This window comes from Mesoplodon bidens, assembly GCF_964165515.1.
Source record: "Mesoplodon bidens genome assembly, chromosome: 2".
Classification (NCBI taxonomy): Eukaryota; Metazoa; Chordata; class Mammalia; order Artiodactyla; family Ziphiidae; genus Mesoplodon; species Mesoplodon bidens.
Genome location: NC_138177.1, coordinates 80,096,354 through 80,111,545, shown reverse-complemented (window position 1 = coordinate 80,111,545; position 15,192 = coordinate 80,096,354). Strand labels below are relative to the sequence as shown.

Sequence of the window (15,192 nt, the reverse complement as noted above, 5' to 3'; positions counted from 1 at the left end):
AACCCAAACACCTCTAAGCATTTAACAAAAAGTCTTACACATTTCAAAGCACCTTCAGGGGAAGAGCAGTAGTACAGTGTCATGGAACAAGATGTACAAAGCACAGGCTTTGGAAATAACCTGCTTGGATTTCAGGACTCAGCCTAACCACATGCCAGCTGTGCAACTTTGAGTAAATCACTTAACATCTCCAAACTTGAGTTGCTTCACCTGGGAAACTAGAAAAACAATACCTATCCCCAAGGTTTTTGTGTAATGGAGCTAATGGAAGCAGAAGTACCTGGCACAGTGCCTGACTCATAAAAGGCATTAAATACATGTTAGTAAACTCTTTCCCAAATCTTCTGCCCCCAACGCTGCACCCCCCTTCCTGATCCCAAACACACACATCCACGCACACACTTCGTCAGTGTGTAAAAAAATGTCTTGCTTTAAACTATAAGGAGAGTGTAAGAGACAGCCAGGATCTCCTTACTCCATCCCACTAGCCCTGGCAACCTTTCAGCTGTGGAATCCTTGGTTATTTCCTTTCTCAAGGAGGAGATACTATTCTGGTTTGACAGATCCTTTCCTGGACACACTCTCAGAATTCCCTAAGGTTGTTATCGTGGCTAATGGATAACAATGCAGAGGCTATGGGAGTGAATAATCACTCTCTCCCTGCTAAAAACTTCCTTTATTGACTTCTCTAACTTCCCGTTAGTACTTTGCTGCCAAATCAACCTCTTGTTCTAGGCAACTATTAAAAGTAATTTTCTTGAAACTAAAAAACACATTTAGTCTTCAACGATAAATTGCACTAACCTCAATTACTAGCCACTTAGGCTATTAGAATATTAGACTATTAGAAAATGTGCAAAATTAAATTGTTTACATTTCTATTTCCTTCTTTTAACCCTTAAAATGAAAACAAAAACAGGAGTGAAGAAAGATATCTTTTAGTTATTCCTTCTACAAGATAATGTGGATGACAGTAATATTAGGTAAATAAATATTTAGTGTCTAAAATGACAGCATTATCTATTCTTCATTGAAAGAGAAACTGAAAGCAATGCAATTAAATAGCTTGTTCTTGTGGCTTAGAGTTAAATGGTATCTTTTTCTATTATGTGGCAGTCTTGTATTGCTGTATCTCAAGCACACAGCACCGTGCCTAGAACATAGCTGGCAGCCAGTAAATTTTAACTGAATGAAATGAATAAATTACCATTTGCTTTTATCCCGAGGACCAACATATGACCTTTAATCCCCAAAAGATAAAACAAACGATCCCATTATATGTGAACCATATCCACAACACCAGAATCTAAGATTCCTACTCCAAAAGAGTGGCTAAAACAACTTCTTTTTGAGGCAATTCTGCTTACTTAGCACATTATTCCCCCCTACAGTTTTCCTTCTTTTGTTTTTGCACTAAAGTTATTTGTATAAAAAGCAGAATCTTTGTTGCCTAGTAATTCATCTGCTCCAGCTGCTTGTGTTCTGTTCCCAATCAAAATTCTCGGTTTTCAGCCTCCTCATCATTTTTATAAGGAGTTCCGTGAATCCGCCAGCCTGGCTCCTTTTTCCATCCTACAGAACACTGGGCCCCAGGTTCCCATACACTGCTCCTCTTTTTGCTTCTACCTTGGGGTTATGTATGGCTGTGCCATACATAATCTATCAGCGCTCATCAAAAAGTGTCCACTGATTAACAGAGCACCACTGCCACCCCAGTTCCAAAATTCTCCAACTTCAAGTCTGGGCAGGGCTACCCCAAAGTCAGAGAGACTACATGGAGAGGGTTCTAAAGATCAGAAGCTCAGTGAAAGTCACAGAAGGGTAGGTGGGTACAATTAGGTAGCTAGTAAAATAATCCATTATTCTATCAGAGGTAGAAACATATAGGAAAGTTGATCATCTATTATTATTGTCAATTCAGTTTAAAGCATTTTATTAATCATACATACACAGTTTTCAGTGTCTAATTCTCACTGTGTTCCTTTCCATTCCATAGACTTGTCTATTGTTTTCCCAGAGCTCTGTGTCCCTTATTTCTCACTGTTCCTCCAAAAAGGACAATAAAAAATTTCCAAGCCACTCATCATCATAAACCCTGACATGTTAAATTACCCCCTGCTCAGTTTACGGACCACATGGGCCCATAAAACTCCTCTCTCACCAGCAAACCACCCCACACAAAATTCTCACTTCCCCTTTTCCCTCCTGGGAAGGATACGTCTTAAAGGAACAATTGAACCACACCCATCCCCTTCCTTCCTGCTGGAGGTGCATCCCCCAACCCAGGACACTAGGGGGACTCCTTACCTGGAAGGCAGTTGCACTCAAAGGCGAAGTCACCAGTCTGCCGGCAGGTGCCTCCATTGACACAGGGGGAGGGTGCACAGGGCACGTAGGGACTGTCACAGTGCTGGCCTGTGAAGCCCTGGGGGCACTGGCACTGATAGGAACCCGGGAGGTTGAGGCAGGTGCCACCGTGCTGGCACTGTCCTGGAACGTCACACTCATTGACATCACTTGCACACTTCTGCCCTGTGAAGCCTGCAAGGCATGTGCAGGAGAACTGGTTGGCCACAGTGGTACAGGTACTGCCATTTGCACAGGGCTGAGACAGACAGGTATCAGTCCATTGGCACAGTTTACCTAGAGGAAAGATAACAGAACTCAGCACTGCCCACAGAAATGAGGGTCAGCCCCATCCCACCACCCCACATCTCCCACCCAAAGGGTGACATAAGGGAGCCTCTGCATGGAGAATCCCTAAGCTCTTTGTATTTTACAGGAAGCCCATATCAGAGCTTCCTCAAGTTCACCTGACAGGGGCACTCTCCAGGGCCCTCAGCTGAGACACAAACACTCAGTGGGTCACATGGGAGGGGGAGGGACTGTAGGTTAGTCGCAGGAAGCCTACATCAATCCCTGCAGCACAGGATCCAGAAGGGTCTGGATCCACCTACTGTCTCATACCTCCTTGTCTTTGCATAAGCTGCTCCTCTGTTTGGAAGGCCATCTTCCTTCGTGGTTACCTGATGGGCTTCAACTTATCTTGACAGCTCTACTCATAAGTCACCACTGCTGTAAAGTCATCCTTAATGCTCCCCTCAGCTCCCCAAATCCCCACCCCCTCTCCCTCACACACACACACCCCTGCACATGCAAACATATACCCCAAGTTTGCTGTTTCCTTTTATATCACCTGTCACACTGGCAGGGGTCAGATCCCTGTAGTAGGCTCTCAAATCATGTCTTTTGGGGTTTTTTTGTTTCTTTTTTTAAAATTTTTTTTTTTTTGCTTTATAACAAATTTAATCAGTTATACATATACATATGTTCCCATATCCCCTCCCTTTTTCGTCTCCCTCCCACCCTCCCTATCCCACCCCTCCAGGCAGTCACAAAGCACCGAGCTGATCTCCCTGTGCTATGCGGCTGCTTCCCACTAGCTATCTACCTTACGTTTGGTAGTGTATATATGTACATGCCGCTCTTTCACTTTGTCACAGCTTACCCTTCCCCCTCCCCATATCCTCAAGTCCATTCTCTAGTAGGTCTGTGTCTTTATTCCTGTCTTACCCCTATGTTCTTCATGACATTTTTTTTTCTTAAATTCCATATATATGTGTCAGCATACAGTATTTGTCTTTCTCTTTCTGACTTACTTCACTCTGTATGACAGGCTCTAGGTCCATCCACCTCATTACAAATAGCTCAATTTCATTTCTTTTTATGGCTGAGTAATATTCCATTGTATATATGTGCCACATCTTCTTTACCCATTCATCCGATGATGGACACTTAGGTTGTTTCCATCTCCGGGCTATTGTAAATAGGGCTGCTATGAACATTTTGGTACATGTCTCTTTTTGAATTATGGTTTTCTCAGGGTATATGCCCAGTAGTGGGATTGCTGGGTCATATGGTAGTTCTATTTGTAGTTTTTTAAGGAACCTCCATACAGTTCTCCATAGTGGCTGTACCAATTCACAAATCATGTCTTTTGAATGAATAAAATGTACTGATAGTTTCCACAATAAATTATGACTAAATAGACCTCTTAGATGATAGAAACAAGTGAATATGATTTCTATTTCCCTTAAACACAACACACGTGCACACGTATTCTGGGAAACATTTTGTTGATTGCGGTCTTGACAAAAATATTGCTGGATGTGTTTGAAGGAGATACAGACTCTCTGGCTTCTTATATATGGAAATAACTAGAAGCTGTCATGAGAATAAAGGTCTAGAAAGGTAATTCTTGTGGACTCTCTCAGGTAGAAAAGTACTAGAAAGAAGCAGGAAGAAATTACTGAATCTCAAGGCATAACTCGAAGGAATCAAAGCAGATTCTCTGAGGTAGAAAGAGAGAGAAGAAAAATACTCCCGTGCTACTAGTAAATTTGGTATTCACGTGGTTTTTTGTTTTCATTAGTTTAAGCTTTTTTCAAAACTAAAGATATGAGAACCCCCTGAATTTGTTAGTACTCCAATTGGTTGTCTAGATAAACATCCAAATCTTTGACCCCAGAGAAAAGCAAATGACAGTCATGACAGCTTCTCTAAAAGAGAGAGAGAGGTGACACTTGAGCACACAGAAGCGCTCTCTGCCTATCAGGAATATCAAATCAAAGGGAAAAGGTGCAATAAAAATTTGGGTACAGCATGTATATCTCAAGAGTGCTAAGCAGAGAGAAAATGAAGGAACCTCAATCTTTCTTCCTATTTTTTCTTCTGAGAGGTACTTACCCACAATGGAGAACAGATAAAAATGGTTACTTTTGACAACTGTGTATATCAGAGTATTTGCCTACAACTGAAACAAGAAGGTCTCTGACCTTGGTTTCCCATATATGTTTTGTACAAGCACTAACTTCCTGCCTCTGTTTCTTTATCTATGAGTGAGGTGAGCTCATATGGTCTGACGAGGTGGTATAGTGAGCTATCCCAAAACCAAAAGGGTGAGCTTGACCTGTGGCAGTTCCTAAAGTGACAGACAAAGTGGCAGATGTGTAAAGATGATCAGAACCCTGCAGACCACCAAGAAGAGTTTGTTTTAATGGCAAAGGAATACATTTTAATTTGAGGGTTATTTCAGAGTAACATTTTAGTTATGAAGAAGGCACTACTGCCATTTCCACTAGTCAGGATTAAAATGAGTTAAATAGATATGCCTTCCCTTTGCCTTGTGGAGCCAAACAACTCGAAACTGACAATCAGGAAAAAATTATTCTCTTAACCACCAAATCTCTTCAGTGACTCACAGTATCAATGCTGTCATAGTCATGATGGAGATAATGGATCATCCTAACTATCTTCTACCCGTAACAACACCTTTTAATGAAAAACCAGTATAACAAGTATTCCAAACTAAATGATCCAGTCTAGTTTTCTGAATATGTCTTTCATTTTTTATTAGATTTATGGAATTGTTGATAGTGGGGGACAAAATGATGGATAGTTCTCCTTTTCTCGTCTAACTTCATAAACACATGTGGTTCATTCTGAATAAAGCTCAGACCCAGCTTTGAAGAACCCACAATATAGTCAGATGAGAGACATGTAAAAATTAATTACAATAAAATGTGACACATAAAATAACAGAGCATAGAGACTAACTGTGTAAAGGAATCATGAAAGGGTCACTAAGAGTTTACAGTAATATTGGGCAATCCTCAGTCGTAGAAAAGGGCGTTCCAGACAAAGGGGTGTGCAAAAGCACAGAGGCAACAGGAAGCATGACATTTTCAGGAAATGATGAGAACGCTGGTGTCACTAGAGCTAGATGCGTGTGAGGAAGTGAGGCTATAAGAAGACATAAGGCCTAGACTGTAAGGACTATGCAAGCCATGTAAAAGAGTTTGTACTCTGCAGACAATGAAAAGTCACTAGGCTGGTAAGCAGGTGAGTTTGTGAGAAGATCTGCATTTATGTTAAAGATCCGTGGTAATGTGACAGGTGAACAAGAGGGGGAGAAAGTAAAGGCAAGGAAACCAGTTAGGAAACAACTGCAGGAGTCCAGGTGAGAGATGACCTGGACCTCACCTACAGAGCAGAAGAGGAAATGGAGAGTAGACAGGTGAGAGGTATTTCAGAGATTAGACTGGGTGACTGAGTCTAAGTGGGGTTCAGAGAAGTGAGAGGGAGTTTCTAGTTTGGAGTATTTGGAGTGTACGTTGGTGCCACTATTATATCAACATGTTGAGTTTGAGGTACCTGTCGAATTTCTAAGGATAATATGCAACGGATAGTTAGAAATACGAGCCTGAATGTCAGGGTTGGGGTGCAGCTAAAAGGATGACCATGAGAGGCATCAGCAAGGGATGAAGATGGTGAGAGTTGAAGCAGCTGGAGATAGCGAGATTCCCTGGGGAAAGCTGTGCTGTGACTCAAAACAGGGCTCAAAACAGAATTCCAAAGAACACAAAAATTAAATGCATGAGGACAAGGATAAGGCAATGTAGAAGCAAATGGAACAATCAGTTTAGAAAGCCCGAAAAGCCAATGCCCTGAATGTCTCGGGAAAGGAGATTTCAAGGAATAAGTTATCAGTAACATGAAAAACTTTTCTTCTGGTGACAGTGAAGTAATTCTGATCCCCAATCCTGATACATATTCTTCAGGCAGTCAACTACTTCTGAGTATCTGACCCTTTTTCTTTCTCTTTCTACCCTTTCAAAAGGAACTGAAGGATAGTTGATTGGAACATTCCAGTTCCTTACCATAATGTTTAACATGTACCAGAGTTAGGGGACCCTAAAGAACCAGATGACAGTATCTAAAAGATGCTAAATAAAAGTACCTGCTGAGAATGGGAAAGTATGGCCTTGAGTCCCATTTGTTACCTGTAAAACCGACTTGGCAGGTGCACTCATAGGTATCCCGGCTAAGCACATGGCAGGTGCCTCCATTCAGGCAAGGGTGAGACACAAAGCAGGGGTGAGTGGTCGAGTACTGGCAGTCCTCGCCTATGAAGCCCGGGGCACATCGGCATGTGGCTTTCCCCAACATAGCCTGGGCCACACACGTCCCACCATTCTGGCAGCGGTTCTTCTCACAGGGGTCTCGATGTTGACAATATTCTCCCAAGAATCCCTCTGGGCATCTGTATGGAAAAGAGAGGAGTCCATGAAAACGCTTGACTTCTTGTAAGTCCCAAAACTTACAAGATAACACAGTCCATTCAAGAAAACACTAGACTGTAAATTGAGAAACCCAAAGGTGCAACTGTAAAACTGACTCACTTTAGGAGAAGAAGTGTTTAGAGTACTTAACTGCATACCCTCATGTCTTTTTGAGTTTTGGCAGGTGACAGAATATCAGGTGGGTGACCCAGCATGGTCTGCCATGGCCAGTCAGCATGACCCTTATTCAGAGGCAAAATACAGCCATAGCTTTTTTCATGTAGATGCAGGCTGGTATGCTGTAACAGCACCTTTTTGTGCAGCATTGTTGATACCCGTCTTCAAATTCATTAACTTTCTCATTTTGATTAAGTCAATTGATAGAATTAAGACATTCACATGATAATGTATGGACTGAGCCTCTTATCCTCTCCAATTTAAAATATATAAAATATCTCTCAAGCATTGAGAAATAATAAGTTCTACTTTTCTTGTTTCCACTGAGACATCAGTTGGCCTATACCTAGATTTCTGGGTTATGTTTGAGGGGTTGAGACTGTGATAAAGAAAAAGGAGGTACAGGAATGGGGAATGGTTCAAAGGGGCTTTTCAGAAACTTAAATCTGTTAAGATATTAGTAGCAGGCAGCTTCCCTAACCAAAAAAAAAAAAAAAAGCACAGAATATAATTAAAATAACATTTAAAATATCTAAGGTACCATACAAACACCAAAGTGAAGAAGGGAAAACAATTCAAGAATAACATTCTATAACATTTTCCACACACTGTGTTGAGGAATCTTTTTATATGCCATCCATTGATTCATAAGATACACAACCATCCCAAATAGTGTGTAATATTTATGACAGTTTTATCTAAACACCATAAAAAGGCATGGAAAGTCTCCATTTTCATAATGAAGGGTTGTTCAAATGGGACCTCTAAGAAGCATTTAAATGGAACACAAAGTCTTTGATTCTAACTATAAATATTGCCATTTGGCTGTAACCCAGATATTTGGTTCAACCTCTTTCTCCCTTTTACTTTTTGGAGGATAGAAAACTAACTTAAAGGCTGTTCCACCATTACCTCGAAGATAACGCATTTAAATCAATGTGTTTAAATCCTATCACATCTTCCGATGCTCAATCACTATGTTCTGACCCTCCCAATCACCCAGACTTGAAGCACTGGGGTCCCATCTCACTCCTTCTTGTCTTTGCCAACCATATCCATGATGTTTTATTAGCCACTGGTTGACCAGGTGAGGCCTTTAGAGGTCACAGTTTTGAGAAAAGGAGAATGAGATATTTGGGAACTAAGATAGTACATGCCCAGACGAATTACACAGTAGCTAAAATGGCTGGAGGAGGAAACAGAGCTAGTAAGTAGCTACAGTGGCAGTGATGTAACTGACCCCAGCCTCCTCACCTTTTCCCAGAGCTCTGAACAGTAAGAGTGGTAGAGCCAGGAGCAGCTAGAGCTCTGAGCATCCTCATGAACAGATGAAGCTAGAGAATGAGAGGCAGTGAGGAGAGGGCACAGCACTGAAACCAAAGACTGGCTGAAGTTTCCAGTGAGGAGTCTGCACCTCATACGGTGAGGAGACCCATTTGGAGTCCTGGTGTTATGACCTTGGACAAGTTATTGGGTTGGCCAAAAGGTTCGTTTAGTTTTTTCCGTAAGATGGCTCTAGTAGCACTTAGTTGTCTTTAACTTCATTCGAAACAATTTTGTTAGACTGTATTGTGACAGCTGTCATATCAGTGTACATTTTTTTAAAAACTTACCAAAATTGGTGAATTTTTGTGTAGCCATTTTAATACTGAAGATGGAAGAAAAAGGCAGCATTTTCGGCATATTATGCTTTATTATTTCAAGAAAGGTAGAAACACAACAGAAACGCAAAAGAAAAAGAAGATTTGTGCAGTGTATGGAGAAGGTGCTGTGACTGATCGAATGTGTCAAAAGTGGTTTGCAAAGTTTCGTGCTGGAGATTTCTCGCTGGACGATGCCCCATGGTCAGGTAGACTAGTTGAAGTTGATAGTGATCAAATAGAGACATTAATTGAGAACAATCAATGTTCTACCATGCAGGAGACAGCCAACATACTCAAAATATCCAAATCAAGCATTGAAAATTATTTGCACCAGCTTGGTTATGTGAATCGCTTTGATGTTTGGGTTCCACGTAAGTTAAGTGAAAAAAAACCTTCTCGACAGTATTTCCGCATATGATTCTCTACTTAAACGTAAAGAAAACATTCCGTTTTTAAAACAAATTGTGATGGGCGATGAAAAGTGGATACTGTACAATAATGTGGAATGGAAGAGATCATGGGCAAGTGAAAGGAACCACCACCAACCACACCAAAGACCAGTCTTCATCCAAAGAAGGCGATGCTGTGTATATGGTGGGATTGGAAGGAAGTCCTCTATTATGAGCTCCTTCCAGAAAACCAAATGATTAATTCCAACAAGTACTGCTCTCAATCAGACCAACTGAAAGCAGCACTCAACAAAAAGCATCCCGAATTAGTCAACAGAAAATGCATAATCTTCCATCAGGATAACGCAAGACTGCCTGCTTCTTTGATGACCAGGCAAAAACTGTTACAGCTTGGCTGGGAAGTTCTGATTCATCCGCTGTGTTCACCAGACATTGCACCTTTGGATTTCCAATTATTTCCATCTTTACAAAATTCTCTTAATTGAAAAACTTTCAGTTCCCTGGAAGACTGTAAAAGGCACCTGGAACAGTTCTTTGCTCAAAAAGATAAAAAGTTTTGGGAAGATGGAATTATGAAGTTGCCTGAAAAATGGCAGAAGGTAGTGGAACAAAACGGTGAATATGCTGTTCAATAAAGTTCTTGGTGAAAATAAAAAATGTGCCTTTATTTTTACTTAAAAACCGAAGGAACTTTTTGACCAATCCAATACTTAACTTCACTATCAGCTCTCTCACATTTTAAATAGTTAATAAAGCTACCTGCATCGTGAAGCTGTTGTAAGAATTGAACAAAATCAAGTATGTGAAAAACTTTATAAATATGTAAAAGTTTTGCAGATGAAAAACATTTTTTCTCTCTTTGCATTTATTGAGGAAAAATATAATGCTTTATTCAAATCACAGCTTGATTTTATAATAGAATAGGTAGGTTATTTGCTGATTATTTTTTAAGTAAAGGAGCAAAAATTGCCAACGTAGCATAGATAAAATTAACCCTGAGCTATATTATTAAAAGCATTTGCAATTATTCAAGGTATCTGTTATGGATGATGTTAGAAACTGCGACACAATTCTCATTCACAGTGACAGTCCTCTGGGCATTAAGCCTGGCTAACACCTCTCGATTCTCCCACAGGGAAATTCTTTGCCTTGTAAATAATGGCAAACTTTAAAACCTGGGTGGGCTTTGCCCAGCTTTGCTTCCACCACCTCCCCAACACTATCATATGGCATCTTCTCGGAGAATGCAAACTCATTCAAAAATGAGCTTCATAAACATGTAATGAAAACGTAACGTTCCCAGGAAAACAAAAATGAAAACAATATGCAAGATTCTGAAGCCAAACAAACGTATTCCTGAATTATCTATTACTAAGGTTTAATCTACATTGTTGCTTCCTACCAGTACGAAAAAATAAGTTTCAACTAAGGTATGTTTAAGAAACCAGTAAAAACAGAGGTGGTAACTACAGCTTGTGGGTCTACTCTGACCCACTGCCTATTTTTTATGGCTGGAGAGCTAAGAACAGTTTTTACATGTTTAAATGGTTGAGGGAAAAAAATTTAAAAAACAATAATACTTTACGACATTTGAAAATTATGTAAAATTCAAATTTCAGGGTCCATACATAAAGTCTTATTGGAACACAACCATACTCATGCATGGAGGGACTGTCTATGGCTACTTTCGCACTACAGTAACAGGGCTGAGTAGTTGTGATGAAACGATATGGCTCGAAAAAGTGTTTACTATCCAGTGCTTTATAGAAAAAGTTTGCCAACTCCTGACTGATAGAATATCTGAAGCCTAATTCTATGTATAGCATCCAACATGCTTATTAATAATGATGTTGATGATGAAGAAGAACATTCTCATATCAGTTTCCACAAAGAACGTTACACTCATTCATTCATGCAACAAGCATTTACTAAGTGCCAGGCATTGTTCTAATGCTAGGAAAATCCTTGAACTCATGGAGTTTAAATTCTAGTAGGAGAAGACCAAAAGCAAAATTAGTAAGTAAAATATATAATTTGTTATGTGACATTAAGTGCTATGTACAACAATAAAACAAGAAAGGGGCACAGGAAGGGAATGAACTGGGGATAATGGAGGTGGATTAAGTGAGGTATTTCAGTTACAAATAGGAAAAGCAGAAAAGGCCTCACTGAAAGGCACATTTGAGTCAGAACGTGAATGAGGTGAGGGACTAGCCATGCAGGTATCTAGGGAAGGCATGTTCAAGGCAGAGAGAACAGCAAATGCAAAGGCCCTTAAATAGGAAACAGTCTTGGCATGTTTGAGGAATAGCCAGGAGACCTCTGTGGCTCCACCAAATGGATTAAGAAAAAAAAGTAGCAGAAAATAGATTACAGCTATAACTGGGAGGCAGATGATAAGGAGTCTTCAGGCCACTGCAAAGAAGGATTTAGGGTTTTACTCTAAATGAGATAATACTTAGATATGATGTACAACTGACTTATTCTCCTGAAGTCCATTACAGAAACACGTCTTATTTTTATGGGAAACTAGACCCATTGTTGGTATAATAATAAAGACTTTCTTATTTAAAATGTTCTAAAGGGCTAGACATCAGCCTGTTCCTTTACCTTAAAACATGTACAAGTCTCTTTTAACCTACATTTTTCACTAAGCCTCATTTCCCTTTCCAAATTCTTCCTTCACATACAAACTTCTATAACTGTAGCCTAATTTTACAGCTATTTTCCCTTTCTTTTCCATTTTCTTATTTGTTCCTTTGCAGTAAAACTTTCATTCTACTTATTGCCCAGAAACTATGTCCTAAGAGCAATGACTTTCCCCTTGTCAAGTTCAATGGTCTCATCTGAGATTTCTTCATAAGGAAATTCTCTCTCCTATAGGAGGTACTGCTGACCATGTCTCCATCACTCTACTTGTTTTACATTTGGCTTTTATGACTCCCTCTGTTATCTCAAAGCTTGGTAAATTCTTAGTCTACATTGCTGAATCCTCTTCTTCTTCCCCATCAATTTATGGCCACTTGAAGCTTAAGTCTGGGCTGGACTACTCTTTTCTCTCTTAGGCATTTGTTATTTTTGTTATTGTTCATTTTGTTTTAAGCAACTACCTTCATGTATACAGCTCCAGTTCTATATGTTCAGTTTACTAAAAGTCATCTACTTACCCTAATATATCCTGCCAATACTTGAAACTAAACATTTCAAAAGTAGGATTATATTTCCATGAAACTTTAATTCCTCCATTTTTCTAAGGCTTCCATTCACAATCTCAGAAGTCATTTTTGGTTAATCCTTTTACATTATATACAACTTATGAACATGTTCTGATGTCTTGTTAACTGAATTCCTACAGTACTCATCCTTCACACGCACTGTTCCCTTTCTGATAAAAAATTCTGATCATCTTAAAAGCCTCAGGCCAGACATCTTGTTGCTGTCTTTTTCCCCACTTCCATCCATCCTTGTAATAACAGAACCTTGGGATTAAAGACATCCTAAGGTAATTTCTACCCAAAGAGATAATTCTTTCTAAAATATCCCTAAAAGATGACCACAGCCTCTACTTGAATAAAAGTAGTTAAGCATGGTGTCTGAGAAATAGAATTTAATAAATACTTGAAGTTATTTTGTTCCAATTATTAAAAGCACAGACACTAGAACCAGATCACCTGGATTTCAATCCCATGTACTCTATGAGTGATCCTGAGCAAGTTACTAAACCTCCTTGTTGTAAAATAAATTTAATAATAGTGCCTACCTTGTAGGGTTTTAAATAATTGTAAAGCACTTAGAACAGTATGTAGCACATAGTAAATGCCATGTATTTGTTAAGTAAAATAAAATTACTGGCTCACTACTTTAACAATAGAACTCTCTTCAGTGTGGGTGGATCCCCATGTCAGGAAGCTCTTTCTTTCTGATGTCTTCAAATTCTACCTTCCTTCCTAGGTATGTATATAGCAAGAGGGATAAAACATAAGTCCATGCAAAAATCTGTAAAGAATGTTCAGAGCAGTATTATTCATAATAACGAAAAGTAGAAACAACCCAAATGTCCATAGCTGATGAATGGATAAATAACATGTGGCATATCCATACAATGAAATATATATATATATATTTTTTTTTTTTTTTGCGGTATGCGGGCCTCTCACTGTTGTGGCCTCTCCCGTTGCGGAGCACAGGCTCCGGACGCGCAGGCTCAGCGGCCATGGCTCACGGGCCCAGCCGCTCCGCGGCATGTGGGATCTTCCCGGACCGGGGCACGAACCCGTGTCCCCTGCATCGGCAGGCGGACTCTCAACCACTGTGCCACCTGGGAAGCCCCATGAAATATCATTTGCCATAAAAAGGAATGAAGATTTGATACATGCTGTGACACAGATGAACCTTGAAAATACCATGCTAAGTGAAAGAAGCTAGACACAAAAGGCCACATATTGTATGATTTCATTTTTGTGAAATGTCAAGAATAGGCAAATTTATACAGATAGAAAGTAGATTAGTGTTGCCAGGGGCTGGGAAGAGGGGGAACTGAAGAGGCACTACACTAAGGAGTAGAGAGTTCCTTTAAAGGTAATGAAAATGTTTTAAAATTAGATAATGTTGATGGTTACACTTAACTGTTAATATACTAAAAACCACTGAATTGTACACTTCAAAAGGGTGAATTTAATAGTATGTGAATTACTGTTGGTGGGAATGTAAATTGGTGCAGCCACTATGGAAAACAGTATGGAAGTTCCCTAAAAAAACTAAAAACAGAGTTACTATATGACACAGCAATCCCACTCCTGGGCATATATCAATATCTAGACAAAACTCTTTAATTTGAAAAGATACATACACCCCAATGTTCACAGCAGCACCGTTTACAATAGCCAAGACATGGAAGCAACCTGTCCATGCCTATCAACAGATGAATGGATAAAGAAGATGTGATATATATGTATATACCCACACACACACACACACACACACACAGGAATATTATTCAGCCATAAAAAGGAATGAAATAATGCCATTTTGCAGTAACATGGATGGACCTAGAGATTATCCTACTAAGTGAAGTAAATCAGAAAGAGAAAGACAAATACCATATGATATGACTTATATGTGGAATCTAAAATATGATACAAATGACCTTATTTACAAAACAGAAACAGACTCACAGACATAGAAAACAAACTTACGGTTACCAAAGGGGAAAGGGAATGGACAAAGGACAAATTAGGAGAATAGGATTAACAGATACAAACTACTGTATATAAAATAGATAAACAGTAAGGTCCTACTGTGTAGCACAGGGAACTATATTCAGTATCCTGTAATAAACCATAATGTAAAAGTATATGTGTGTGTGTGTGTGTGTGTGTGTGTGTGTATAAAAAACTGAATCACTTTGCTGTACAGCAGAAACTAACACAACATTGCACGTCAACTATACTTAAATAAAATTTTTTTAGTTAAAAAATTTTTAAATAGTATGTGAGTTATATCTTATTTAAAAAAAATAATTCTGCCTCCCTATAATTTCCACCTGCTGGCTATGCCTGTCTTCTAGAACAAAACAGAACAAGCCTTCCACTTCTCTTACACGTGGCCCTTCAAGAATGTAAAGATTGGACTTCCCTGGTGGCGCAGTGGTTAACAATCCGCCTGCCAATGCAGGGGGCACGGGTTCGAGCTCTAGTCTGGGAAGATCCCACATGCCACGGAGGAACTAAGCCCGTGCGCCACAACTACTGAGACTGTGCTCTAGAGCCCGTGAGCCACAACTACTGAGGCCACGTGCCACAAATACTGAATCCCACGCACCTAGAGCCCGTGCTCCGCAAC

The 15,192-nt window shown here is 39.7% G+C and overlaps 1 protein-coding gene across 2 annotated transcripts in view; it reads right to left on the bottom strand.

Moving 5' to 3' along the window:
* NOTCH2 (notch receptor 2) overlaps positions 1-15,192 on the bottom strand; it is a 180,807-nt gene that overhangs the window by 92,568 nt on the left and 73,047 nt on the right. For both annotated transcript variants that reach the window (XM_081257109.1, XM_081257108.1), the window contains exons 3-4: positions 6,843-7,102; positions 2,308-2,643 (exon numbers count right to left, since the gene is read on the bottom strand). In XM_081257109.1, the coding sequence (XP_081113235.1) occupies positions 2,308-2,643; positions 6,843-7,102 (596 nt within the window). The remainder of the gene's footprint in view (positions 1-2,307; positions 2,644-6,842; positions 7,103-15,192) is intronic.